Raw genomic sequence first — 27,076 nt, 5'->3', positions numbered from 1 at the left:
TTCAGTCAGAAAAGCCCCATTTGGGCACCGCTGTAGTGACCTGTACTTAGAGAGTCCATGACCGCCGTCAGCACGTCCTTTCACACGTTGAGTATCTTCCCTGCTGACATGCCGCTTATCTGGGCAGCCAAGTGCAGCAAATCAGAACCACGCTGTTCAAACAGAGCCCATCACATACCGTCATGGTCACTGAAGCAAAGCTGCCACTTAGGAAAGAGAGAGAGTTTGTTTAAGTTTTTCTTTTCCTAACTGAAAATATTTTCTTAGATCAGCAGCTCTTCCTGTGACTTTTTTATTGTATAGATTCAGAACAGACTCTGAAGCTGAATTATGTTTTCATAGGACAGAAAAGGGGGAAGAAGTGAGGGAGAGCATAAGGCTTTGTTTTTGTTTCTATTTCAGTTTTTCGGTACCTTCAGAGCTACACCTGATCTTTCAAAACTAAGATTCTAAAGATTTGTTGGATGATTTTAGGAATTTGTATGTGATGTATTCTTTCTGCACTAGGAGTATTTAATTTGGCCTCCAGAATCCTTTTCCCTGAGGAACTGGAGAGTTTTATAAAAGTAGCACAACATGCTGTAACACAGATCCTCCTCGTGTTGCTCCATTTAGTTTTCTGCTTTTCTTCTATAGTTATTTTGGCCATTGTAGGCTATAGGGATTCACCTGACCAAATATAGATGTCTACAACCGATTCAGTCACCCTAGGCTCCCTTTCTAATCATCAGAGAGAAATAAACACATCCAGACTCTGATTTATCTCATCCTAAAATAGATATCTAAACTAGGTTAGATGAAGACCACTGTAAAAATGCTTATTTCTCTGCATTGATTATAAAGGGAGGTGAGTGGTTTTAGACATTTAAAGAGTCAACTTCTAAAGATTAGAGGTGTAGACATCTTAGGTTTGGTGAGGTAAATCCCACCTAAGATCTTCACGTCCCTCCATTGGTACTGATTCTCTTGTGCTAAAGCATTGGAACATTTCATCTGTCTTGCTCTGACCTTGCCAATAGCAAAGTAGGAGACAATCGGTTTCTTTTGTACTCATTTCTATTGATTTATAACTATGCAATTTACAGTAGCACAGCAGAAAAGCATGCCCTCTCAATAAAAGGACTGTGCTAGCTGAGAGAGAGTCAAGCGTAAGCTTTCTCACTTACACCTGAGATCCCAACGTAACTGTCCAAACATCAGCAACTTCACCTTAAGACTACAGAACGCTATCTAAATATGAACAAACTTTTTTTTTTTTAATCAGTGGAAACATCACGTCAAGGAAACATCAAAAATTGTACAGTTTTGCTTCAACAGGTGGATATGTGTGAAAGTCTAGGATTTGTGTGTTCCTTTTCCATTTTCAGTATTAATTTTTAATTAGCAGTATTTTTTCTAGTGGTAAATTATCATCATATGGCAAATAACTTCCAGGGAAATCACTTTTGTTCTTTCCAGTTTACAGGTGGGATGTTGGCTGCACACTTGCCACAGGAGATGGTACAAAAATAATCTATTTGTTGTCATCCTTCAGTAGAGATTTCCGTGCTCTGACAGTAGTTTTCCGTAGGTGTGAATATTCCCCATGTACGCGTTTTGTTTGTACATTCTTTTAAATAAACAGCTTTCTTTCAGGGCATAGCGAGTAGCCATGCAGGCAGTCATGAATTTCGTGAACTTCTCAGCCTAAAAGTCTGATAGCTGCAGTCTGAATAATCAGTTCTGAAATTCTGGAGGAACTGTATAAGAAGGATGAGAGTCTATCTGTGAAGAATGAGAGGCTGTACCCGAAGAGAAATAAAAATTGAAAAGGTTTATTCCAACAGCACATGACTCAAGTGGAAGCATGTTTTTCTTCCTCTGTCGTATATGGCAAGGGAAGCTTTACTTGTGAACTTTGAAAAGCTCATACGTTATCATGTATTATCAGAAAACACACTTCATATGAAGTGTTCATTTTCAAAGACAAATGTATGGGATTTAACCTTAAAACTTAGCTGTCTTTGGGGAGAAGAGGTTGATTCCAAAGAAAACAGTGCCTGATTAAGTTGAGAAGGAGTAAGACCTCCTGAAGGAGGGAAAAGAAAGTAAAGCATAATTGTAAAATATGACCCCCATCTAATTTGCTTTTTGTTTTACAGTAGCAAGGAAAGACTGTTAGCCCCACTGAGCTAAGCACTGCAGAAATGTATGGTGATTCCTCTTTATGCTAAAAATATCAGTCCTTGGAATTTCTCAGAAAATGGAGAAACTTGGTATCATGCCAGTCTTGCAACAAATGATGATCTCCATATTGCATTAGATTAGCATGTGCGTACCCCCCATCATGTATGCATGTGTGTATAATAACATTTTGCTAGTAACAAAAGATTAATTGTTTTCTTGGATGTTTGTATACATCTAAAAGAAGTTACATTCTGTTGGATCCTGGTCAAGCTTTCAACTGAAATGCAAAAAATAAGAAATGAATACTTCAGCTTACAGACAGATAAAATGTTAATAATAGGAATAACAGAAGAGAGCAATGGAGGGAAACCTTATTTTTTCCCTAGCTCTCTGGCAGAACAGAGTGAGAGAGGGTAGAGATGAATAATACTTCAGGGAAGTAGAAGATATTGCAAGAGTCTTGTAATGAACTAATACCTTTTTTAAAAAGTGTTAGGAATCTATAGATTGAATCATAACTTTAAAACTATGAATATTTTGGTTACTTTTTGTGTATCATGTACTGCAATATTGCTTTGTATACAAGATACAAGAAATGTTGCTTTATATGCTTGTAACCGTGTATAGTTTCTACTAGTCTTTGAGCCTTTAAAAATGGCTAATTCTCTCTAAAGCTGCATCAGTTACTATTGAAATTTTTAGGGGGAGATTTCCTAAAACAGCCGAGCCAATGTTGCAGCTTGCAGTCACTGAACGTGGAGTCCTCGTCCCCTCCTTTGCCTCTATGTTCTCCCTTGTTGGCTTGTATATCTCTGTCTCTGACTTTTGCTATCCCACAGTGAAAAGCTGCCACCAAAAAGCTGCCTCAGAAAGTTAAGAAACGGAACAAAATGAAACAAACTTTTTCTACTGGTTCGGCACGCTGAATCAGCTGCCCCCACTCAGACAGGTTCCTTGCCTGGTTGGGACTGGACTGTGCAGAAGGGGAGAAGAGGGAGTGAGCTGTTAACTTTGGCTTTGCCATCACAGGAAGCCTTGCCGTTCTGCGCTGATAGACCCCCGCAGTGAATCTTTTTCCTGTAGGGTGAGCACTTAGTGCCGCCAGCTGTTTGCTGCACCCCACAGTCAGAGGTTTGCCAGGAGGACAGAAGGGTTGTCTGCCCCAAGTGCCTCCGCTGCTGCTTTGAGTGGCTCCAAGAGCAGAAAGCCCTGACCTCTAGGGGAGCCTCTTCACTCCCTTGGTAAGGAGCAGACCTCAGTCTCTTCCAGCAGCCGAGGTTAGAGGATGGATGTTGTTTCTGAGCATGGAAGGGAACTGCCCAGCAGAGGAGGCAGCAGGGGATAGGGTACTGTGACAGGTGTGGGGAGATCTGCAGTGCCAGAAGAGAGCAGAGTAGGAGGTGGACAGTCTGCAAGGGGAGCAGGCTGGTGCAGAAGAGAGAGAGACCCTACTGGCATCCCCTGGGAAGCTTCTTGCAACACCCACAGACCCCTGCCAGTCCCTCTTCCCCATCTGACACTTCCTCATCCCTCTTGTTGAGGGAAGTTTCTTAACCTTTTGTAGCCTTCTTCCCCCCAAACCTGCACTGACCCCTCTAAAACTGCTCTTCATGTCCTGAATTTTAAGCTGAAGCATGGGCCAGAAAGCTGAATTTTGCCTACACTGCTGCAGTCTTTGTAACCAAAGATCCAGTAGAATTCTTGCAGTGCTTGACATCAGAATTTGTAGTTTTACAACCTTACCAGTTTTGTGGTTTCATCTTAGGGGTAAATTTTCCATTTCTATCCAACAAATCATTTTAATCTTTTCTTGCTAACCTTGTAAAATGCCCTCTCTGCATTGTTTTCTTCTCTAGGGGTGTTAGCCCAAGTGTTCTGGACAGTTTCAGTTGAGGTAATTAGCTTTTGCTTGCAGAGAAATCTATTTCAGTTGTTCTTCACTTTGCCTATTAAACGCAAGAGTATATTTCTAGAGCAGAATAAATGTTCCATTCTGTGTTGCAGAGAAGTCTGATTCAGGCTTCAGTTTCACATTCAGAAGCACTGCTGTTCAATGCTGTTGGAGCACAGCCATTATTGAGTGGCGGTCTAGCGAGCTAAATAAGAGAATTAACTTTGGTAGAAAAAAAATTAACAGGAAAAAATTACTTGGTGTAGTTTGCTGCTTACCTGCACCAACAGCTCAGCTTATGTGATGCAGAGGGCTATTTAAGAAGCATCCCAGAATTGCACATGAACAGGGACTGCGCGTATCTCAGAACTGAAGAAATGCAGGTAGAAGTGCACCTCAGAGAGAAAAGATGTAATCGCCTATCATCTTTCTATGTGTTTGTGAGCTTTCTGGTTGAAGTTTACGACATACTTTTAAGTTTTTCTAAGGTATTGCAGATAAAATTTTGTAAAACTGGAGTTTATTTTAAAAGATTCAGGAGTCTGAAGTGACTACAGTGCTTCATTTAAAAACAAAGGAGAAGGTGTATGTTTGTCTGGTAACCCATTTTTTCTGTTTAAAATAATGGTGTAGCTACTTTAGAAAAAGATATAGCTAGTTTCAGGAACAATCGGTAATCTGTTTGTATTTTATTAGGTGTTTGTTTAGGAAGATAAACATTTTCATCCAGATTACAGCAAAGATGTCTTTAAAAGTGTGTAATTTTGTTGTTGTTTTATTTCACTCTAAGTCAGTATTCCAAGAATAATCTATTATCTGAAAATCTTGACAAAGGCCTGCTGTGAATGACATGCAATGAATTTTTCCTAAGTTCCTTTGTAGTGACACTAAAGAAGGTGAACTTGGACTGTTTCTCTTTTTGTTAGCATTTTTAACATTCTTCCTGCCTAACTTCACAAAAATATTTTCCCAATCTTTTCCCAGTATTTCCCAATACCATCTATTGCATTTGTGTATGCAATAGACCCTAGCAAAGTCTTTTCAGCTTGACTGCATTTGAAGAAATTAATGACATTAAGTAATACAAAATAAGAACAAAAGTACCAAACAGCTTTTAAAACATTACTAGTAATTGTCCTTTGTAAGTGCTGTTTTTATAAGTACTGTTATTTTAAGATAGGTTAATCTTACTGTCACAAAGCTGGGCAAAATAATCTCTTCTGGCCAAGATGAAATTATTTTTATGACAGTCTTCCAGAACTTCGTGTTCTGAAGATGTGCTGTCCCATACATTGAGCCATTATTAGAATCTTTTTTTTAAGGTTTTGAAGATGTTTGCATGATGATACATTCTGCATGTTATCATTCTTATTTATTATAATACATTATTTTCCTTTGCAAAGCTGAGAGAGGACCTGAAATTTTATGGATTTCAGAATCTACCTCACTTTGTCTTTGTTTCAGCTTTAATTGTTATGAGAAACTGTTTAAGTCTTTCTATGTTGAATGTTTGAATCTAAAATTAGTTAATTGAAGTTTTTCATTATTGCTCTAGTGTTCATATTTTCTGAGCCTTGAAGCTAGCATCCACTGAATTTCCATACAGCCAGTACTAATGGTTAATCCAGTCCTTTGTGCTAAGTTTCCATAAAGCACTGTCAAGCTAATTCCTTTCTCCTGTTTTACTTCTCTGATAAAGCATGAAATCACCTTGTTAAGTGCAGTGAGAGATTGTAGTTTGCTTTTAGTTCCTGTGGTTATTACTTCCAGCCTGAACTCTTGTCACAGGGGGCAGTTAAAACTTAAGTACCATCTGGTTCATTCTGGGTTCCACTGCAAGACCCCATCTTAAAATGAAAATAGTTATTAAAAAAATCATTGTGTATTTTGGAATCAGGATTCAAGGCAAATCCGGTTTCCATCTGAGAGAAACAGAAAGCAGCAGCCAGAGGTGTTTGTATCAGACAAAAGAGCATTGCCGGCAGGTCGAGGGAGGTGGTTACTGCCTTCTACTCAGGAGTGCTAGGTCCAGTTCTGGGCTTCTCGGTACACGAGAGGCATGGACGTACTGGAGCGAGTCCAGCAAAGGGCCACTAAGACGATTAAGGGACTGGAGCATTTGACATACGAGGAGAGGCTGAGAGCATTGGGGCTGTTTAGCCTGGAAAAGAGAAAGCTCCAGGAGGATCTTATCAATGTTTATAAATATCCGATGGGAAGAAGTAAAGAAGACAGAGCCAGACTCTTCTCAGTGGTGCTCAGTGACAGGACAAGAGGCAATAGGCACAAAGTGAAACACAGGAAGTTCTATTTAAACATAAGAAGAAACTTTTTTTACAGTGAGGATGGTCAGACATTGCAACAGGTTGCCCAGAGAGGTTCTGGAATTGCCTTCCTTGGAGGCGAGTAGTCTAAACCAGACTGGACAATCTCCTGGGCAACCTCAGTAGTTACAGGTAGTTGACCCTGCTTTCAGCAGGGAGTTGGACTAGGTATCTCCAGAGGTGCCCTCCAACCTCAGCCCTTCTATGATTCTGTAAAATCTTGTATCAGTAGGTAGGTGTCTATCTATGTGCATGGGTAGGTCAGGCTGGGGAAACACTTCTCCTGCCAGGAGCACTCTATTCCCCTGGAGAGCTGGGGGGCAGGACATTCTGTGACCAGAGTTTCGTTGTTTTGCATTTCTGATGGTGAAGATATCTACCTGATTTATTTGAAGTGTAAACAGTAGGAAAGTTAGAGTTATTGGCGCAAGGCTGCTGTGTTTAGGAATTAACTATTTTTGCATGATAAAGATCCCTCGTCCGCTGCCTCCTTCCAGTGTTAAGACCTAGTCTCCACTGATCCCTCTGCTGTATAGTTGTTTAAAATGTTTACTACTTTGGGATTATCTGACTGAGAAGGACTTTTAGGATTTACTTCAGGATTTCAATATTTTTCTCTTTTTTAAGGTATTGTCCAATTCTAAAACAATCTGAAAATCCACCTTACTAGTTTTTATTATTTCTTATAAAGTAGGTTCATATGCTAGTGGCTTAATAAAATTAATTACTTGCATGTTCAGACCTTGTATTTGTTTAGTTTTTAACAAGTTATGTTCTGGAGACATTTTACAGTGTCAGAAGATTTATAGTGCTGCATTTTATGGCAGTTTCTTCTGCCTCCTCTGGAGCACGTGCCATGGTGGTTTTAAGTGTGCTGTGCATGTTTGACAAGTTAGAAACTTAGCAATCCCCATCAGCGCTGAGCCACACTGTCTCAGGCTTTGTTTTTGTTGGCTGGTATCCAGTACCATGCTATAAAATACATTTACTTGACAGTAGAAAGTGGAGAACCACATTAACTACGAAGTTTAAAAAGGCTGGCTAAACACATGCAATAAATATTAATAAAAGAAAAGGCCACCCACCTTTGACCTTCAATATTTGTTACTAGCTTTGTGGGTTCTAGAATTACCGTAGCATCTGAGTAATAGGATTACATAACAGTATGTAGGAATCTTTATTTAAACCAAACAACTTATTAATAACCCTGTATTGATTATTTTGGTAACATGTAGCAGGGATTATGGAGATAATGAATTACAAGAACTTTATTTTGTACTTCCTATTTATCTCTAAAAAGATCATAGTACTTTAGTTGTCTCAAAATAAATAAATCATGTTTATTTGTACCTGTGAGTAGCATGCTGTTGGATGCATATGTATGTAGTGGGCATGATGCTTTATGGATATAGCTTGTAAAGAGTGATCAGCTGATTCTTGTAAGCTCATCTCTCAATTTTTTTTATTTTTTTCGCAAGAACACCAAGCAGATGAACAATAACTTTTCTCTGAGATGTTTATCTTGCCGACAAATGAATGTCTAATTCACAATGGCTGAATGGGTTTCAGAATCATAGTTTTAATTCTGTATGCCTCGTAACATTGAAAAAAACGGGATATAGACCAAACCAGAGAGAGAGAGAAAAATGAAACGGGGAAAGCGATTCAGCAGTCAACAGAGTTGATAAAGAACCATTCACTTCTAAATCACATGGTTCTCATCTCCCAAGTTATAGGGCTATATTTCACTTGCACTCCGAATTATATTCTAACTTAGTTGAATTTTTCCCTTGTTGAGACATTAGTGGTTCCCATTTTGTGACTATTATGTGATGTATTATGTAACAAAATGTATGGATTGTTTCTTGATAGATGAAAGTGGTTGTATATTGAATTATTAATTCACTTTGAGAGGCATCTATACCTGTTTTTTGAGAAAGGAGAAGTGGTAAGCTTGGGGAAAAAAGGATGGAAAAATGATTGAACATTATTCAGTGAAATAATAGGATGAAGATACATCCTGCTATCTTTGGGTACATTTATTACAAAGTTAACACAAACACTGTCAAGACCTCAGTCTTCACTCTTGGAGAGTATCCCTTTAAAAAGTTACTACCTCTCAAGAGCAGGGTTTTTTTCCTGTTAGTCAGATGCAGAAATGTTTTTCATAGTAAGATGTTTTGTCCTGCATGGCAAATTATGCGCACTCCTTTGGCTCTCTTGAGTCAGATGCCTTGATAGTCTTACAGAGTTTCTGTTTTGGTCTGGTGATTCAGATTGAGTACAGCCATCAGTCATGCAGAAGACCATGCTATGGGTATAACAGAACAATGCTCTTAATGTCTGAAAATTGGTTTCTGTGCTGACCAGAAGGGTGACAGAGCTGTGAGACATTGCCTTCAAATACCAAGTTCTTCAGGGCATTCTAGGGAAGAAAGAACCAAGAGTGAAGATCAGCTACTCTTCATTTCTGCAGTCAGTGAGTGAAAGGTCAGCTCTGTGTGAAAGTTTTAGTCTAAGAGGAAGGGAAAAATAGTTAAAGTAAGGAACAGGGTGGAATAATTAAGAGTTTAAAAAGGAAAATGCAAAAGTCATGAAGGTCCATGTTACTAAATCTGAAGCACCTCATCGTTCTCTTTTGAATCTGCTTTCAACTTTCTATTTGCATCATACCCATGAAGATCCTGGAATAGTTAGCCTGCGGAGATCTATGGTTATCATGCTGCCACCCATTTTTACTTCCTTATCTGCCTATGTCCATATGTTGTCACTCCTTCTAGATTGTTTCCTGCTTAGGAGAGGAACTTTTATTCATTCATGTGTTCACATATTCATCCACGTGTTCAAGCTTGTTCCTTGTACAGTGTGACTTTGAGCCGTTATTTGACAATATGAATATTAATGAATAATAATGAATATTAATTCTAAGATCTAGATGAATGACCAACTATCAATATTTTCTTTGTTGCAGAGTGTTGTGCGTTGCCTTTGGCATCCCAAGCTGAATCAGATCATGGTTGGCACAGCAAATGGATTGGCAAAAGTGTACTATGATCCTGTCAAAAGCCAGAGGTAATTTTAGTGGTTAATTATTAAGAACATTATTTTTCCTCAACCTTAGGCTAATTCTGTGATTTTCTGATTGTAAGAGATGGGAAAAAATGGTTTAGGATTGATTGTTTTGCAGAGTTTTGCCTATTTAATTACTGTAAAAAATTTTAAAAAAAAAAAAGGTTTTTGAAAAGCAGTGCATTTTCCTCTGAGCTTTTCATGGTGCTGTATGCTGACATTTGCACATGCTTTCATTATTGAATTGTACAAAAGCTGCAGTAAGAATAACCAGCCCTTCAGCAGTAAGAATAACCAGCCTCTGAAGGACTGCATGAGATGGTGTTTTTGAAGTATATTTATTTAATGTAGTCATATTTTTGATCTGGCATCTCTTTTTTTTTTTCTGAAGTAAAAAATTTTGTTTAGAAACATTAGCTTAAACTTCAGTGACTGTGAAGTTGTGCTTGAGGGCCAAATTTGAGAGGGGGCAATACAAGAAAGCACACTCCCATCTTTCCGCCTGGTTCTCTACCCTCCCTCCCCGCCATGTCACCTGTGCTTTTGCCTGCACATCTAATGGAAAGGTGTTCGTCCATCGGGAGGCAACTGTTAGCCTAGGATGGAAAGACTTAACCTGCAGCCTAGGATGGAAAGACTTAACCTGCAGCCTAGGATGGAAAGACTTAACCTGCAGCCTAGGATGGAAAGACTTAACCTGCAGCCTAGGATGGAAAGACTTAACCTGCAGCCTAGGATGGAAAGACTTAACCTGCAGCCTAGGATGGAAAGACTTAACCTGCAGCCTAGGATGGAAAGACTTAACCTGCAGCCTAGGATGGAAAGACTTAACCTGCAGCCTAGGATGGAAAGACTTAACCTGCAGCCTAGGATGGAAAGACTTAACCTGCAGCCTAGGATGGAAAGACTTAACCTGCAGCCTAGGATGGAAAGACTTAACCTGCAGCCTAGGATGGAAAGACTTAACCTGCAGCCTAGGATGGAAAGACTTAACCTGCAGCCTAGGATGGAAAGACTTAACCTGCAGCCTAGGATGGAAAGACTTAACCTGCAGCCTAGGATGGAAAGACTTAACCTGCAGCCTAGGATGGAAAGACTTAACCTGCAGCCTAGGATGGAAAGACTTAACCTGCAGCCTAGGATGGAAAGACTTAACCTGCAGCCTAGGATGGAAAGACTTAACCTGCAGCCTAGGATGGAAAGACTTAACCTGCAGCCTAGGATGGAAAGACTTAACCTGCAGCCTAGGATGGAAAGACTTAACTTAGTCTATAAGTATTTCTTCTGCAGCTGACTTCCTTTTACCCTATGGATTAGCTGGAGACCTGGGGCATGCTTCTTTCAGCAGAGGGGGAAACATATTTGATATATTGAGTTGCATGAATAAGATGTTCTCTCCTTATAGCCCCCTTGTCTTTGTTTCACTGGCATCCGAAAACATACTGTGTTACAAGTCACAGTTTCTGGATGCCTACTGTGACCTGGACACTTGAATATGTGGATAAACTCTGGTTCATAAAATAGTCAGAAATAACTTTAGTTTGTCAGTTTGGAGACCAAGAGAGCAGCCAGTCATCATTGCTTGGACCCCTCTCCAGAGATAAACTACTGTTTGTTTTTATTGTCAGTGCGTAGAGTAGACACTCTGTAAAGGTAAAATCTTCCTTCCATACTCAAAAGATGCTAACAGTGCAGAGCTGTCATAGTGTGGTTAAGTATCAAGCAGATGTGTGAGTGCAAAGTGAGTGCAGCCCCGAGTCTCTAACACAGATCATGGAGCCCTAGCTTGGTTTGGTACCTGGATTGTTTCCTGGTGCTTATCATAAGGAGGAGTAATACCACCTGTTTAAATCAGTCTTAGTGCCAACTGGGCTTATGCAAGCTTCCCCAATGCTGTGTTACAGACACTTCTGATTAGGTAACTACCACCCTTGCTGCTGAGTAGGAGAGGTAGAAGCAAATCATTGCCCCCATTTGGAGAGGTGCATTTTCTGTGCGCGTGCTAGACATACTGTGGACAAACGAAATGTGAAATGAAACTTCCAACCTTATTTCCACAAGTCATAAAAAGCTGCAGTATAACAGATATCCTAATCTTTTTATCTTCCTTCACATGTGCGTGGACATGCAAAGATACACACATTCATGAATGTTTAATGTGCTATATAGCTTAGTTGAGAATATTTGTCTTGAATAAAAAATGGTTTCTATTTCTGCTATAAAAAGACCAACTAAACTGCTGTATGCTTCCTCCTAGGGGGGCAAAATTGTGTGTGGTCAAAACAAAACGAAAAGAGAGACAAGCAGAGACTCTTACGCAAGATTACATTATAACACGTAAGGAACTCAAACATATCTTTAAAGAACATCCTTAGCTCTTTCTCAGGTTTTATATCCTTTGCAGAACATTTAGTTTTATATTCTCCCCTCTAAAAGTTACAATCATTCATGAAGTATTGAGCATTGCTATGAGATGTTAGTGCTTCATATGATTTTATTCAGTATGTCCTGTAAAGTTGTTAATCATGGTTGTTTCCTAGATTCTAGTGCAAGTTTCATGCAGTAGAAGCCTGAAAGGACAGCTGTTTGTATTCAGTTGGGATGTCCTTTCAATGTATTTTGTTGAAGAAGGGGGGTTAAAAAAAAAAAAGCTAGATAAAGCAAAAAAGCCCAGGATAGCTTCCCTCCCAAATTCTCACCTAGATGGGTCTAGGAAGCTTTTTGTCACTTGGGAGCATTAATAGTATGAGTGGCAAAATCAAAGACATGAAGAATAGGTCTTGAACAAATTCCAAGTGATTTTTCAAAATTTAGAACTTGCCCGGAGATACATGAGTTTTTAAATAGTTAAAATATCTCTCCAACATCAGGATTGTTCTTGTATAAAAGCTCATGTTACTATTAAGACTTGCTGATACATAAGAAATTGTTATTATTGTTACTGTAAAATGTTGGCTTTTCCTAAGGGCAGATGTAACGAGGATGATGGGCTCAGCTGAGATCCAGCCCTCCCAATTAGCCCTGCCCTATGTAGTGCTACCTCATGTGAACTGACAGCAATCACAGGGTTGTGCTGTCTTGTTTCTTTTCTTCCTTTCCTCCTGGTTCCACAGTGTTGGATCCAGCCCTGTTTTCCAGTAATCTCATTCTTAGAAATAACATTTCATTTTTATTGAACATACAAATTGTTTGGCAGCATAATAAACAAAAAGAAGGTTTAGAATGAGAAAGCCTGGCCAGTGTTAGTAACCAGGCCCATATCAAGGCACTTTGGTTCTGGGGACGCCTTTTGGGTACTTTCCAGCCGCAGCTGTCTCCTACTCACCCTGCTGCTGCAGATGTGCAGTTCCCATTCCTGGGTAGCAGCGGGTAAAGTAGCAGCTGGCAAAGATCAGGAATATTTATCTTGTCTGGGTGCCCTTCTCACCCCATCCTTACTACAGCCCTGACTATATCATCACACAGCCTATTATCTAAATACTTTGTGTGTGCCGTTGTTAATGTTTACACTGTAAAGAGTTTTTGTGATTTTTGAAAAACTTTCCGCTTAAAATCCAATGGAACTTGTGTATCCAAGTGTATCCAATGGCATTTATAAATGCCATTCAAAGGTACGCAAATTTAGATTTATTTAGGTGCAATTTTTGCAAAGCTTTGGAACTTTGTCATTGAGTTTTAGCCGTTTAATTATTCTTTGTACATCATTTTGAAACTAAATAAGGGTACTTCCATATAAAGTAATGCAGTAAAAACATTTGAGAGCTGGTAGTGAAGTAGTTGTAAGGATTTGCTTTACGATTTTTTCAGTTTGCATATTTTGGAAACTTTTCAGAGGTTGCATTTCTTCCTTTTAAGCTTACAGATAGAACTGGACAGAACTGAAGATCTCAGAAGTCCTTTCCCAAGTGAACCAACATTTTTTTTTTCGTTGACTTTTTCTGGACTTTTTTGTACTACTTTTTTTTTTTTTTTTTTTTTTTTTTTTTGCTTTTTTTACTTTTTTAGTCTACACTCAGAATTGCCTATAGTAGCTGCTTAAAATGCAGGAAAGTCACTTGAGGGATTAGGTGTTACTTTTAAAACACAGGAATACTCAGCTTGGGTTTCTCTTGGACAACCTTGACTCCACATATGGCAAAAGCTTGGATCTGTGCAGAAGTCACCTCAGATGCTCTATGCAAACCAATCAAGCTTAGTGCTTGCCAGCAAATTGTCCTAGGCATTTCATGCTTCATGAAATCTGTAAAAATAAAATTTAAACGTTTATTCCCAAAGATCTACTTCTATGTCACGTGGCTATGACTTCGCTTAGTCTAATAAATTTAGTAGGCTTCCAGAAATAACCTGGAAAATTAAGCCAGTAGATCCCTAGATATCCCATCCTTTTTTATTCAGTAAGGAGCTGGTGCCCCTACACTTGAGATTATGGTGCTTTGCGGGTTTTGTATTTTGGGTGTCTCCCCTGCCCCCAGAGTTTTCCACATTTGGAGAAACAGCAGCAATCAGCACACATGGGTGTGAGGGCTAAACCTCACCCTGAGAAAACTATGTCCCTGAACATGGTGCTTCTGTGCGGCTGACAAAAGCATCTCTGGGCGGGTGTGTGTTGAAACAATACACAGATAAATTGCTGTGATTGAAGATACTGTAGTAGTTTTATGAGGAAACAAGAGTGTTAAATCCTGATAATTTAGACAAATTCTGTCTCAGTTACAGCTTTAACCAACCTCAATTAATCTCATAATTTAAAAAAATGTGATTATGACCTTATATGAAGAAACATCATGTCTTGGATCATAGAGGGAGATTTATCCTCTCTCTGTCTCAGATCCAAGACTGCATCTAGAGTTTTGTCACACTGTTAGAACAGAGTAATAGAAAACTGTAGAAAGATGGAAAGTTTGGAAAAGAGCAACCAGTTGTCACAGTGGTAATGCTAAGAACCGAATGAGAGGAATAAGTTAAATACAAGTAAACTATCCAAACAGTGTTACAGTTGAAAGACTGCTGCCTAAAGGAACAGTAGAAATCTGGCTGCTTTTATCTTTTAAAAATTTAGCAGGAAGAAACCCTCTAAAATATACCACTGCTTAGATACAGAAGAATTGGAGGCTGTTTCTGCCACCTTTCCTATTGCATGGACCAATTGCAGTCTTAGCCCTTGGAATTAAAACTTTAAAAAAGTTAATGGAATTTCTAACACTTTTTTCTCTAAACTGTGACTTTTCTCTTCAGCCCATGCGCTTCCAATGTTCCGTGAACCACGACAGCGAAGCACCAGGAAACAGCTAGAAAAGGATAGACTGGATCCCCTGAAATCTCACAAACCTGAACCTCCAGTAGCAGGACCAGGTAATCTAGGCACAATCATTGCCTGTCTGCCTGACTGTCATATACCAAAGGGACCATCATGCTCGGGTTCCATGCTTGTTTGGATTTGCGTTTGAACATTTTTGGGTGGGGACTCTGTGTGAGCAGTGCCCAGCACTGTAAGACATTGGTCTTTGATTGCGGTGGTTGCCAAAAATAAATTAATAATTGCAATGACTCACTTCTAGTTACTTAATCAGTAAAACACTTGTGTGAATGCAGCTCTGAATTAGGCTTTTTCTGTAACATTATATAGCTTCCTTAGATCAAGGTTACAGACATAACACAACATTTTGCTTCTCTGTTTATTTGTTAAATTTCTCTAAAATACTCATTTCGTTTTTTGCTGCAGGCCGTGGTGGCCGTGTTGGAACTCATGGAGGGACCTTGTCGTCGTACATAGTCAAGAACATTGCACTGGATAAGACAGATGATAGCAACCCTCGAGAGGCTATTTTACGTCACGCAAAGGAAGCGGAGGAGAATCCATACTGGGTTGCTCCAGCATATGCTAAGTAAGAAAACAATTAAAAATACAAGCAATATTTTTGGAGGCCAGTGGGTGTTTGTTAAAAACGGAAGACACATTTTTAACAGTATTCTTTGCCTTTTCTGGATTGTTGCTATGAATATGCAAACCAAGAATATGTCATGCTCTCATATGAAGATTGAGCTTCCAGTAGATTAAACTGTTAAAATTTGACATTTCCATTTTAAAAATATATCTGTCAGTGCTAGAAAATTCTTTTAAAGCTTTCTAAATTTATTAGTCTTCCCCAAACCAGTCTTTGAAATTGTAACATACCTATTAAGATGCTGTCCCATTGGCAGACTGGGGTCGCAAGTTTGGCCGGTGTTAGATGCACCCTCTAGTTCTGACTGATTCTGAGGTGAAACCTGCAAAATACTTACTTGGTATTCTGACAGCATATTTTAGATGATTTCTTGAAATACTAAAGCTTTTATTTGAATTTTTTCATACCTCAGCACCGAAGTACCTTCTTAAATTGGTCTTACAGGTACACGAATACTAAAAATAGCACTGATAAACTTCTACCAAAACTTCAATGTAAATAAATATATAATCAAATATATAATCAACTGTTGTTACATAACTTAAACAGCCATCTCAAATTTATGCTAGTGGAATCATGGTAATCCCACAGATGGTAACTTACTCAGTTTAAATTGTATGTGTAAGTGTGGTATCTCTGTGTGTGTGTGTGTGTGTGTGTGTTACCTCTGTGTATGAAAACTGGAATATTCTTCTTTAATACCTTTAAGTAAGATTCAAATCATTAAATAAATAAATTCACAATAGTACTAAAATACATACTAAATACTAAATGAATGCATTTCATAGTAATGAACAGAAACATTCACACTACTGCTTTAAAAATTACTAAACTTTTTCCATTTTATTATTGTTATTCATGTTTTTGTTACAGAAAATAACCTATTCGGTATAACTGGTGGTTTCAAAATGTGTAAGGTAAAGGTTGTGAAGACGTGAAATGGCCTTCACAGAACAGGCAGAGCTAGTAAGAGGCTGTGTTTCTTACTTGCAGCCCAGTGCTGTATCTCCTAGACTATACTTTCTCTAGTAGTTTTTATTTCTGTTGTGAAAAAAAAATCACCACTTTCCAGAAACTGAAAATATGTTAATAATCATGGTTGTTTCTAGTTGGTGCCACTTGTTTTTTGACTTGGCCCACATCTTCACGAAGATCACAGAATAGCTGTTCTCAGGCAAGCTGAGAGCATTAGTGACCCAGCCTGGCTTCGATTGGGTAATTAATAAGTATGGCATTGTTGTAAAGTACATCAAATGAATGCATCGTACAATGTCACCCTTGTTACCGAGTCAGAAGTAGAAATATTTAAAAGCATGCTCTTGTAATAATTGCTATAATGAAGATGCTAAATACAGATTTTTAATTATTTAGGGAGTTCGTGTTTGCTACACATGAATGTGCATGTACCTGTTCTTATTTAAACGGGTTTATTTAAAATGTACAACTCTCCATTCTCAGAAGTAAATATGATCACACATTCCATCAGATAGATACTTTGGTATATTTTTGGCTCAACAACTTCATTGATTGTATATTAGGTTTCATCCCTGACACCTGCAATGTAATAGACATGAAAGTTTTAAAACATAGCTGTATTACAGAAGGCTTACTGTGTCAGGTGGGTAGATCTCATTACGGTTTCTTGTTAAAAGATGTAGCTGCAGGGAAAGAAGAGAGCTGGCTGAGAAGTGGGGAGGGTGCAAGTCCAGACTGCTATTAGCTTACACACCAGACGGTGCTATGTATGTGGGGGAGTTGGAGTGCAGCCAGCAGCACGCTGCCTTGACAGCTTTGTCAGTTGATAAATTTTGTGCCAGTGAAACTGCTGTTATCCTTGCTTTAGAAACTTGACTTTAAGAAGTGCCCTATGCAAAAAGCATCTTAAAGGTTTTTTATTATTATAGTTCATTCAAGCTAACACTGAAATGTAGAAACTTTCTTTATAATTGTGTTATGTCCTTGATTTTCAGAAATGGAGGTCTGCATTAACAGGCATGGACCAAAGGCAGGTCCATAGCTGCTCAGGCCTCATTAGCTGCTTGTCTGCACACATATATAGTATAGAAAGCGGTAATAATTATATATCTGATATCTAACTTTGCTGGGCATATACGTTTACCTTATATATACAGCATCTTACAGACATTCTTCCAAATACGTGCTCAGTAAAATAGGCAAAGTACAAGTAATTGATCTAAATTATCACATGTTATCATATTGTAGTAGTGTCCCCCGTGGCCCTGTTGAAATCAGGAGTTCAAAATACTGAACAGTATACAAACCTAGGGAAATCATGTCCTTTTAGTTATAGCATAAAATACACTACAGATTTAGGAAAGGTTATATTCTAAATACATTTAGAATTCTTTAAAATTATATACTGTCTTGAAACCTAGAAAACATACAACCAGTATGTTTCCTTTTATTAAACAGTGTTTATTTTTACTACTTTTTTTATTTTTCTGTTATCAGTTCTTCCACATTTCCTGCATGGTAACTTTTTATTTACATATGGTATAAAAGTATCCACTTGATATATCCTCTTGTTTGACAAGACTTTTTCTGTGTGTGTGTGTTGTCTAATGGATGGTTATTCTTTTATAATTTTCCATTTTCCTCCCTAAGAAAATGCATGTTAACCAAAGGAAAAACATTATAGATACTAAATTTTTTTCATAACGATTGAGTTAACAGGTATGTCAGATTATCAAGTTATGCCTGTCATAGACATTGCACCTTGAACTTTATAATGAACAGTGATCCAGGGCCAAATAATTTCTGGTTTACCCTCACATACATAGTCACAAGTAATACTGATTTTCCCTCAGTCATACCATTTGCCTGAAGCCAATTTTATTCTTTTGTGAATGAATCCTATCATATGAGTAATAATCATGTAAAAGAATTTGACCTACAAACTTCAGTGAAAACATCTGGGCTGATATTTTTGTCTAAAGCAGTAAAAGAAAATGAATGTACTTTAACCTCCTTGTCCTATAGTCTGAGGGAAATCCTTACAAAAGACTATGTAGACTGATCGTTTTGGCATTTTACAATTCTTAGAACAGTAAGATTGTTTCTGAAAGGATTGGAAAAATGTTAATTAGTTACTTTTAATGTAAAAATCTCTGACTAAAAATAGTTGAAGAGGAGAAAGGCTATTTTCTGCAGCTGCTTAAATACAGCAGTTTGAGAAAAAATATTTTAAATTCTCTATGTTTCCTTTTCTGTAGATTTGAAGCATCTTATGAAGTATGCCATGATAAAATCTACAGTTTGTTGTACTTAGTTTCTGTCAAAAAGATTAAATAAAATTGGAAATGTAATAGATGGTCATATTTTTAGGAAGTGAGATGGTCATATTAACAAGAAAACTCTGCATACTCTTTTGCTGGAGTGAAAGAAGAAACACAACTGTCAGGTTAAAAGATTTTAAATGATTTTTTTGTTGTGGTGATTGTTATGCCAGAATAGTATAAACTTTTTACAACTAAGGGAATTTCAAAACCATTTCTTGGAATGCTGCTTTGCTCTTTAAAAAGCCATATTTAAGAATAAGCGTTAGGAACAAGACTTAGTACAGAGTTTCGCGCTTTTTTTTTTTTTTTTTTTTTTAACGCAGAAATCAATGCAAAACTGTAGTAAGCAGTTGTAAAACTGTTATCCTGCATACAGGAGTGAGCAAGATCAGAGTTTTCAGACTAAGGTGTTTACAAGAGATAATAATGCAAAAATATTTCTTCCAAAAAACCCTCTTCCTAACTCTCCACAAGCTTAGGAGCAGGAAAAAGCCACAGGTATTTTGTTCTAAATCAGGTAACTGATTTCATGCTTTTATAATTGTATTTTCTTGTTTTGTAATTCTTATAAGTACCTGTGGCATGACTAGTACTGTTAGTTTATAGGTTGTACATAAAAATATTTCCTTTTTGTTGGATTTAAAGGTGCCTAATTTATTCTGGAAGCCAAATGGTCATTTCCATTATTTATCACTTGAAATTTTTTTCAAGCTTGTTATCATTAGCATGACCTTTCTGTTTCTCCTATAATTTGAGCCAGAAAAGGAGGGGAAAGTATGTAAGTGGCAAAAGGATGAGTGAAAAAACAGATGCTGCTGAAAAGGATACTGAGGAATGATAAGAAATACATGCTGAAGCTGGAGATGACATATCGCAGAAGCCCAATGTGAATGAAGTCTCCAAAAAGCAGTGATCAGTGCAGCAGAGAAGTTATAATGGATGAACATAAAGAAAAGACCTTGAGATTTTTCAGGAAAAAGCTTGTTAGAGACCTTGGCAAAAGTAGTTCCAGTGGAGTGAAAGGAAAGGAAGGACAGATTGAAGATTTCAAGTAAAGAACTACAGGAAAGGAACTTGAGGCATCAGTTGTAAATGTTTGAAAATTACATTCTTTGTGAGCTGTTTGTTTTAACACAGCTGTACAGAGATACTATAATGACTTCAGATGTCCCTCTGAAGGATCAGCAGGAATTACTAAGCGTTGAAGCTGAGGGCCTAATCACGCCCAGATGTAGCTCTGGCCTGTGCTGTAAGGAAGGTGAGGGTGAAATTTCCCTCCTCATCGGGATAGACCAGGGGTCTTTGAACATATCTTCCATTTCATTGACAGTGCCCCTGTTTTGCCATCTTTGTCGTCACTGTTACTGGCGAAAGAAAGTGACTTGAAGCAACAACCTGTAGCTGCACTGTGTGTTCACTCCTCTTTTTCTTAGTAGCAGTACTCATGTGTGAAGCGTTACTTATATGTGGCTCAAGTACCTTTAATTTAAGAAGCAGGCCTGAGCAGAATGTTTTATAACTGATTTTGTTGACACATGCTGATATATTTAAGCTTAATCTTTTTTGGAAAGCTGTTAATTTTGAGAGGAACGTCTCTGAGATTCAGAAAAGAGACAGGCTGGTTGATACACTAATGAATAGAAGGGGACCTGATGCTTAAAATCTGAAGTTTTCAATCTGGGAGTAGCCTTTTTGACACTATTCTGGTTTCTAAGCATTCTTGAAAGTGTTCTTTTTTCTTTGTTTGTGCAAAATAAACATAAATTTCAGAAGTTACTGTGACATGAGTCACATGCTGTGATACAGAATTGCCCTCTCCAGCTGGTTTAGTTATAGCAGTATTTTTCTTAACTGCTAGTCTATGAATCTCGGATGTCAATGGGATACTTTTACTAGATCCATGAAAGGTAACTAAGAAAAACAAGCCAGAATTAGAAGGATTAAGTTGGCTCTAGAGCAGTCTGCCTGGCCACTGCAAATTTTTTAAGAGTCTGCATATCTGAATAGTTTGAAAACCACTGAACTAAAGAGAAGCTTGCAGAAAAGCATACAAACAAATCTAGTAAGAACAAAAAAATTTTCACTTTTTTTTTTAATTTACAGCCTTTTATTGTAAGTACAATAGGAATGTATTTTTCAGTGTATGAGATACTGGTTTCAGCAAACAATCATTCGAAATTACAGAATCATAGAATAATCTGGGTGGGAGGGGACCTCCGGAGGTCTTCCAGTCCAACCTCCTGTTCAAGGCTGGTCCAGTCAGATTAAGTTACTTAGGTCCAATTAGGTCAGGTTGTTCAGGGACTTGTGCAGTCAAGTTTGAATATCCCCAAAAATGGAGATTCCACAAGCTCTCTGGACAACCTGTTGCAGTGTTTGACTATCCTCTCAGTAAAGAAAAAATTTCCTTATGTTACCTAACTGGAGCTTCCCATCTTCCAAATTGTGTCTGTTGTCACTTGTCTTATAGCTGTGCACCTCCGAGAAGAGTCTGGCTCCATCTTTTGTGTGTCTCATTAGGTAGTTGTAGATCCCTCTTCAGCCTTCTCAAGGTGAAGAAACCCAGTTCTCTCAGCCTCTCCCCATACATCATGTTCTCCAGCCCCCTAACCATCTCGATGGCAGCTCTTCACTGTCCTCTAACCAGCTGACAGCTCTTCTCTGGACTTGCTCCAGTATGCCAATGCCTTTCTTGTACTGGAAAGCTCAGAGGTGGCCATAGTACTCCAGATGATATCTCACAAGTGCTGTAAAGAGGGGGATTTCACCACACAAAGCAATCAGGCTGGTCAGGCACAATACACCCCTACTAAATCCTTGCTGGCTGTTCCCAATCACCTTCTTGTCCTTAATGTGCCAGGAAATGGCTTCCATGATTTGTTCCAGGGACCGAGGTTATGATGACCGTCCTGTAGTTTCCCTCCTCTTGCCGTTCCTGAAGCTGAGTATGATGTTTGCCTTTTCCAGTCAACAAGACTGGATCACTGTGACCTCTCAAAGACGATAGGCTGCCCTTGAAATGACATTGGCCAGCTGCCTCAGTACCTTTAGATGTATCCCATCTGATTCCATGGATCTGTATATGTCCAACTGGCTATGTGCTCCCTGTGTGCTTCATCTACCTCTACTTTTGGTAATGCTCCATTCCCTGCCACAGACTCTACTGCAAGGCCTGAGGACAGACCTTCTCAGTGAAAACTGAGCCAAAGAACAGCACTGAGTACCTTGGCCTTTTCCATATCCTGTTTTGATAGGTTCCCTGCCCCACTGAACACATTTTCCTTGGCATTTCTTTTGTTGTCAGTGTAGTTGTAGACAGCTTTAGTGATACCGCTTGCATCCTTTTCTAGTTTCAATTCCAGCTGAGCTTTGGCTTTCCTGTCTCCATTCCCACATGTTCAGGCAGTGCCTCTATTCCTCTTGAGTAGCCTGTCTGCACTTCTGCGTACTTTTTGGGTTTTGGAGCTTGGGGTTTGCTCTTAGTCAAGAGTTGTCTGTTCATCTATGCTGGCCTTCTGCCATGCTTGCTTGACCTTCTGCACATCAGATGGAATGTGTTTTGAGAAGGTTGTCCTTGAAGATCAACGAGCTCTTCTGACCCCCTACGCTGTGCATGGCAGACTCCCATTGGTCCTGCCAAGCAGATCCCTAACAAGCTGAAATCAACTCTCCTGAAGTCAAGGATTAATAAAATACATGAGAGACTTGATAGAAAAAAGAACACAGCCTCCATGTATCGTGTTTAGCCCTCGGAAATGAAAATATTTTGAAGTAGTAAACCTGTTTTGATAATTTTTCTATAAATATTAATCATACAGAGGACTCCTACTGCACTAGCAATCTCTATTGCAGTTACTAAGCAGAACAATTTTTATTTAAATTAAATGATCACTACTGAAAATACTGTAATGAAAATAGTGATTTCTGTGTTTGTCTTTAAAATGGTCAGACATATGAATAACCGTAGATGTTCTGATTACCGCTATATATCTTGTGGAGGTGGAACAGTTTATATTTCAGCTGAGCTGAGGCCATAACCATTTCACGCTGATTTTAAAAAAGGAGATAGCAAGCAGGCTCGATTTCCTCTATATACTTCCTCTTGAGCTGGTTACTGCTAGATTATGCTACAGTCTCTCTCTTTTTATTTTTTTTTCACTTTACTGAACTCTGAATAACTTACTTATATTAGCTGAAGTCTATAACTTTTCATATATTGCTGTGCCACTCCTATTCTGGAAAATATTCATGTTCCATTACTTGTATCAGAAATAAAGTCATTCTTTCTGGATGGAAGTTTCTGAGTAAAATTATGACACTTGCTGGTTTTTTGGTCAGAAATGATAGGTTTACACTCTGTCAGTTGTGCTATACTAACAGACATCTCAGTACTGACCTGGTGTGATCCCACATGGCATTTAGATAACTTTTTTGTATGTGTCGTGATACAATGAAGGTTGACTGTTAAAACTACATAAACTTCCATCAACAGGTTTTGAAAGGAGAGAAGATTCCATACATTCCACTTCTTCAGCAGCCAACAAAATTCAGTATTTCAGCCAATAGAGCCTTCATCCCTAGTGGCTGTGTTGGCTCAAATACTGATTATTTTTATCTTCCTTCAGTGACTGGATAAGTAGAGTTTATGTAGCTATCTTCAGATGATTTTTTTCTTTAATTTGGAGAATGTTAATTTTTTTACTCTTAATTCTGCTTTCCATGCAGTGACTTATCTAACTTCCAATAGCTTAGGTCCCCAGCTATGTCCACAGTCTGCTTAGTTGTAATGAGACACACAGCCTAGATCCTGCACTTGAGGTTTGGGGACCGTGTGCCAATAGAGTCCCACAGCAGGAGCTCCTTTCTGACCATCTGTGGAACATCTTGGTGTACTCCTCACCTCCAAGGCAAACTTGGAGGAGGAAGGAGAAGGCAGGCCAATGGAAAGATCCTCTATACAAGGGAAGTTGTCTTTGACTACTTTCGGTGACTTAAAATCTGTTTTGTGCCACATATTTTACAACTGGAGAATCCTGCTCTTTGACTTTAGTGACTGAGGGCTCTCTACTATTCTTTGAAGTCAGTGGCAACATTGAATTATGCCTACTGTGTTAAGTAAGGCAGACACAATTTTGTTAAGGTTTATGTATTTTTTAGAGTCTGCCAAATAACAGTTGTTACAATAATAGTTAGCGCTTCACATCCTCTGACGGCTGTAAAAACATTAGTTAATACCCTAATGAGACGACGACTGTCTTGGCTGCTTTTTATACTTGGATGTGCCTTTGTTGTAATGAGGAGTCTAGTAGAGCCAACTTCAGAAATCTAGTAGTTTCAGCTCTGCAATGATTATGCTAAGAATTAGATTGGAAAAAAAAGGACCAGGCAGTGATTAAAGTGTAAAACAGGAGAACTGAATGTCTAAACAGTTTGTTGAAATGCTACTTGATACCGTGTTCGTTTAGAAAGTAATCAATAATTATTTTTATAAAGTTTAAGTGTTATTTAAAATACAAGTAAACAGTGGAGGAATAGATACTATCAAGCTTGACTGTGGGATACACTCTGTTCTCATATGAAGATCATTAGTTTTATTATGTTACAGTAGTGCTGGATGAAGCCTCTGGAGGAGAAGCTGTTTTTTTCATGCATAGGCTAAGCCAGAAACCATGCTGTTCTGTTTTCATTTACTGGCTGCTGTCTTACTAGAACATATCAAAATGGAAGCTTTTTTTGGTCATGAAATGAGAAGACCTGTAGCCCCGTTTTTCTAACATTATATTAAAATCCATTTGTTCCATTCTTCTATCTTAATTTTATTCATGGAATACACATGTAAGGGTTGCAAGCTGATGAGGAAACAATACTTGTAAGAGATGCGTGTTTATTTGCTATGCTTCTCTTCCTACTTTTGTTCTTTGCTTGAGCACTGCAAGTTTCTTGAATTTTTAGACTGTTACCTGATAGTTTTTTGTTGAAAATGAAAGAGTCAAGTATAAAATACTCTTCTCTGTTCTTAAGTACAGAAAGGATGTCATTTGTGTCTACTGTGTGTCTTACATATTTTCTGATGAAGAACTATAATCTGACCATTATTGTAATCTTTTTAATATTTTCTAGAACACAGCCAAAAACAGTTTTTGCAGAAGTGGAACAAGAAGATGATGAAACAGACAAGCCAGAGTGGAAAAAACGTAAAATTTGAAGAATTTGGTTTAAAGAACAATTTAAGAGCATTTGAAACAAAGTGCAGCATGTATTTCTTTATTTTGGGTAACAGATCAAAGTCTTTGAAAGCATAAATTATTTTGATGCATAAACCTTCCTACAGTTGGAAAAGGATTGTTGTATTACAGTGGACTGTAATTCTACATCTGAATTTTGTAATAAGGAATGAATTCTATTGTGCAAAGGAAAACTCCTCCCTGTGTCAGTTACTTAACTTCGTGATTTAAATGAAAAATATTTGTGCTTATAATTTTTAACAGAATTCTGGTGAATTCAAGATATTGCTGAATGTTCTTTTTTTATTACTGCCAACTTTACCAATGCTGTGTCATGACAATGTTAAAGGATTTTAAGTATCAGAATAAAATAATACAGATTCTCAAACTTCTTCTCATTTTTTCTTATACCATATAACAAGTTACCCCCAAATAAATAAGGTTTACACTTTTATTCAGATTTATTAATATGGAATAATCCAGTTCAGTTAGTTTTCATGTGAATTTTAGAAAACATATTTTCTAGTGTGCATCCTTATGTGAATGATGATGTTTGTTAATGTGCGTAGTATCTCACAGTAATATTTTATACAAATTTTATTTTTCAGCCATGTGAAATGGGAACAGACAATTATATATTTTGTTTTAATAAAACCAACATATGTTTATTTCCTAGTTGATAAAGAATTTTATTCAGGCCTCCTAACACTATTAGTTTGTACTGATTAGTGTTAACACAGAGCAGAATTGTATATTTATAGCAAGTCTTTGTATATATTGACTTTGTTGTATGCCTGAATTGTGTATTTCTTGACTCTTGCTCTCTGAAGACTGATAGCAGTTATTTAAGTATTGACAGGTCTCAGTGTTTAGTGCAGAATTGCAATGCTAATTGTCATAAACTGAAGGACAGAGAGATTTAAAATTAATATCCTTTGTGGAAGCAGAAAGGAATCTAGATTAGTTGTAGACATTTATATTGTGATTATAATAGTATACAATATGGTAAGTATTGTGATTATAATCATATATAATAAGGCAAGCACTCTGCATTTCCACTAAGAGAACAAAAGACGACATAAACAATCAAGCTTTATTAATTATGAATAGATTTTGAAGGCATCTGTTAAGGCTATATTTAGCAAAGTGTTTAATCACCTTCCTAACCTCAAGCATGTGTCCTGACAGAGTCAATAGAGCTTAAATTTTTTCTCAAATGTTTTCTGCATCATGATTTAATTGCGTGACTTCCTTGTCCATGCTTATCTTTTTTCATTATCACTTCTATACATTAGGGAGAAGTAAGCCTGTTCTCAAAAGGTGGCATGAGATTTGTCTAACATTCCAACAATAAAACACTTCCACTGCTTTGACTCAGCGTTGTCTTCTGATCAGAGTGGAACCTCACTAAATAATCCACAACTTGTCTTTTTGCCTTTTAGAAAATGTTTTAGTATGTGCTTATTTAGAACAGCGAAGAAATGTATGGTTTGCAATTACTGCTGTCATATGTAATATGAAGGACCTAATACCTAGGTAGGCAGGAAAAGGAGGAGAAAAGAAAGTACCAGGTGAGGAGCAGCAATTGTTAATAGGACCTGCTAAAGAAATCTATGGAATGTTTCCTTCAGCTAGTTAATGTTAAATGACCGTTGTTTCACTAAAGACTATTTTTCATTTTGCTTCATCCAAATAATGCACTGCAAAATAAAGCATTTTCAAACAGTTTTCCATAAAATATTGGTGAGTTTTTAAAAGATTTAATAGGTCCGTGGTTATAGGTGAAATATAAACAATTTATGATTTCTATTGTTAGAAGTTGTTCACTGAGGCAGCGTGGCTTAGTGGAGAGCAGAGCTGGAGGGAAAGGCAGATGAGGGAAAAATGCAGGAACTGCTCTCTGAGCTTGAGAGGAATAAAAAGTAAGTAGGCAAAACTTCTCCTTTTATGTTATTTATTCTGAGCAGCTAGATCTTGTTTTCTGATTTTTATTTTATTGCAAGTGAACCCTGTTAGAATTTCTTTCTCTATTTTAAGAGCTCAAGTCATTATCCACAATGTTTAATTTCCCAATCATCTTAAATGGCTGTTTTATCAGCCTAAAATGTAAAATAATGTCCGTGCAAAAAATACTAAAAAAGAAAATAAAGCTAACTTA

At 37.8% G+C, this 27,076-nt stretch overlaps 1 protein-coding gene across 2 annotated transcripts in view; it reads left to right on the top strand.

The window, feature by feature from the left end:
* Positions 1-25,306, top strand: part of LOC135323421 (WD repeat-containing protein 70-like) — a 146,521-nt gene extending 121,215 nt beyond the window's left edge. For both annotated transcript variants that reach the window (XM_064500367.1, XM_064500368.1), the window contains exons 14-18: positions 9,353-9,453; positions 11,708-11,787; positions 14,686-14,802; positions 15,173-15,335; positions 24,815-25,306. In XM_064500367.1, coding sequence (XP_064356437.1) covers positions 9,353-9,453; positions 11,708-11,787; positions 14,686-14,802; positions 15,173-15,335; positions 24,815-24,899 — 546 coding nt within the window. In that variant the 3' untranslated portion in view covers positions 24,900-25,306. The remainder of the gene's footprint in view (positions 1-9,352; positions 9,454-11,707; positions 11,788-14,685; positions 14,803-15,172; positions 15,336-24,814) is intronic.
* The last annotated feature ends 1,770 nt before the right edge of the window (positions 25,307-27,076 follow it).

The sequence above is a fragment of the Dromaius novaehollandiae genome, chromosome W (genome assembly GCF_036370855.1).
Source record: "Dromaius novaehollandiae isolate bDroNov1 chromosome W, bDroNov1.hap1, whole genome shotgun sequence".
Classification (NCBI taxonomy): Eukaryota; Metazoa; Chordata; class Aves; order Casuariiformes; family Dromaiidae; genus Dromaius; species Dromaius novaehollandiae.
This window is presented reverse-complemented; position numbering and strand designations above follow the sequence as displayed.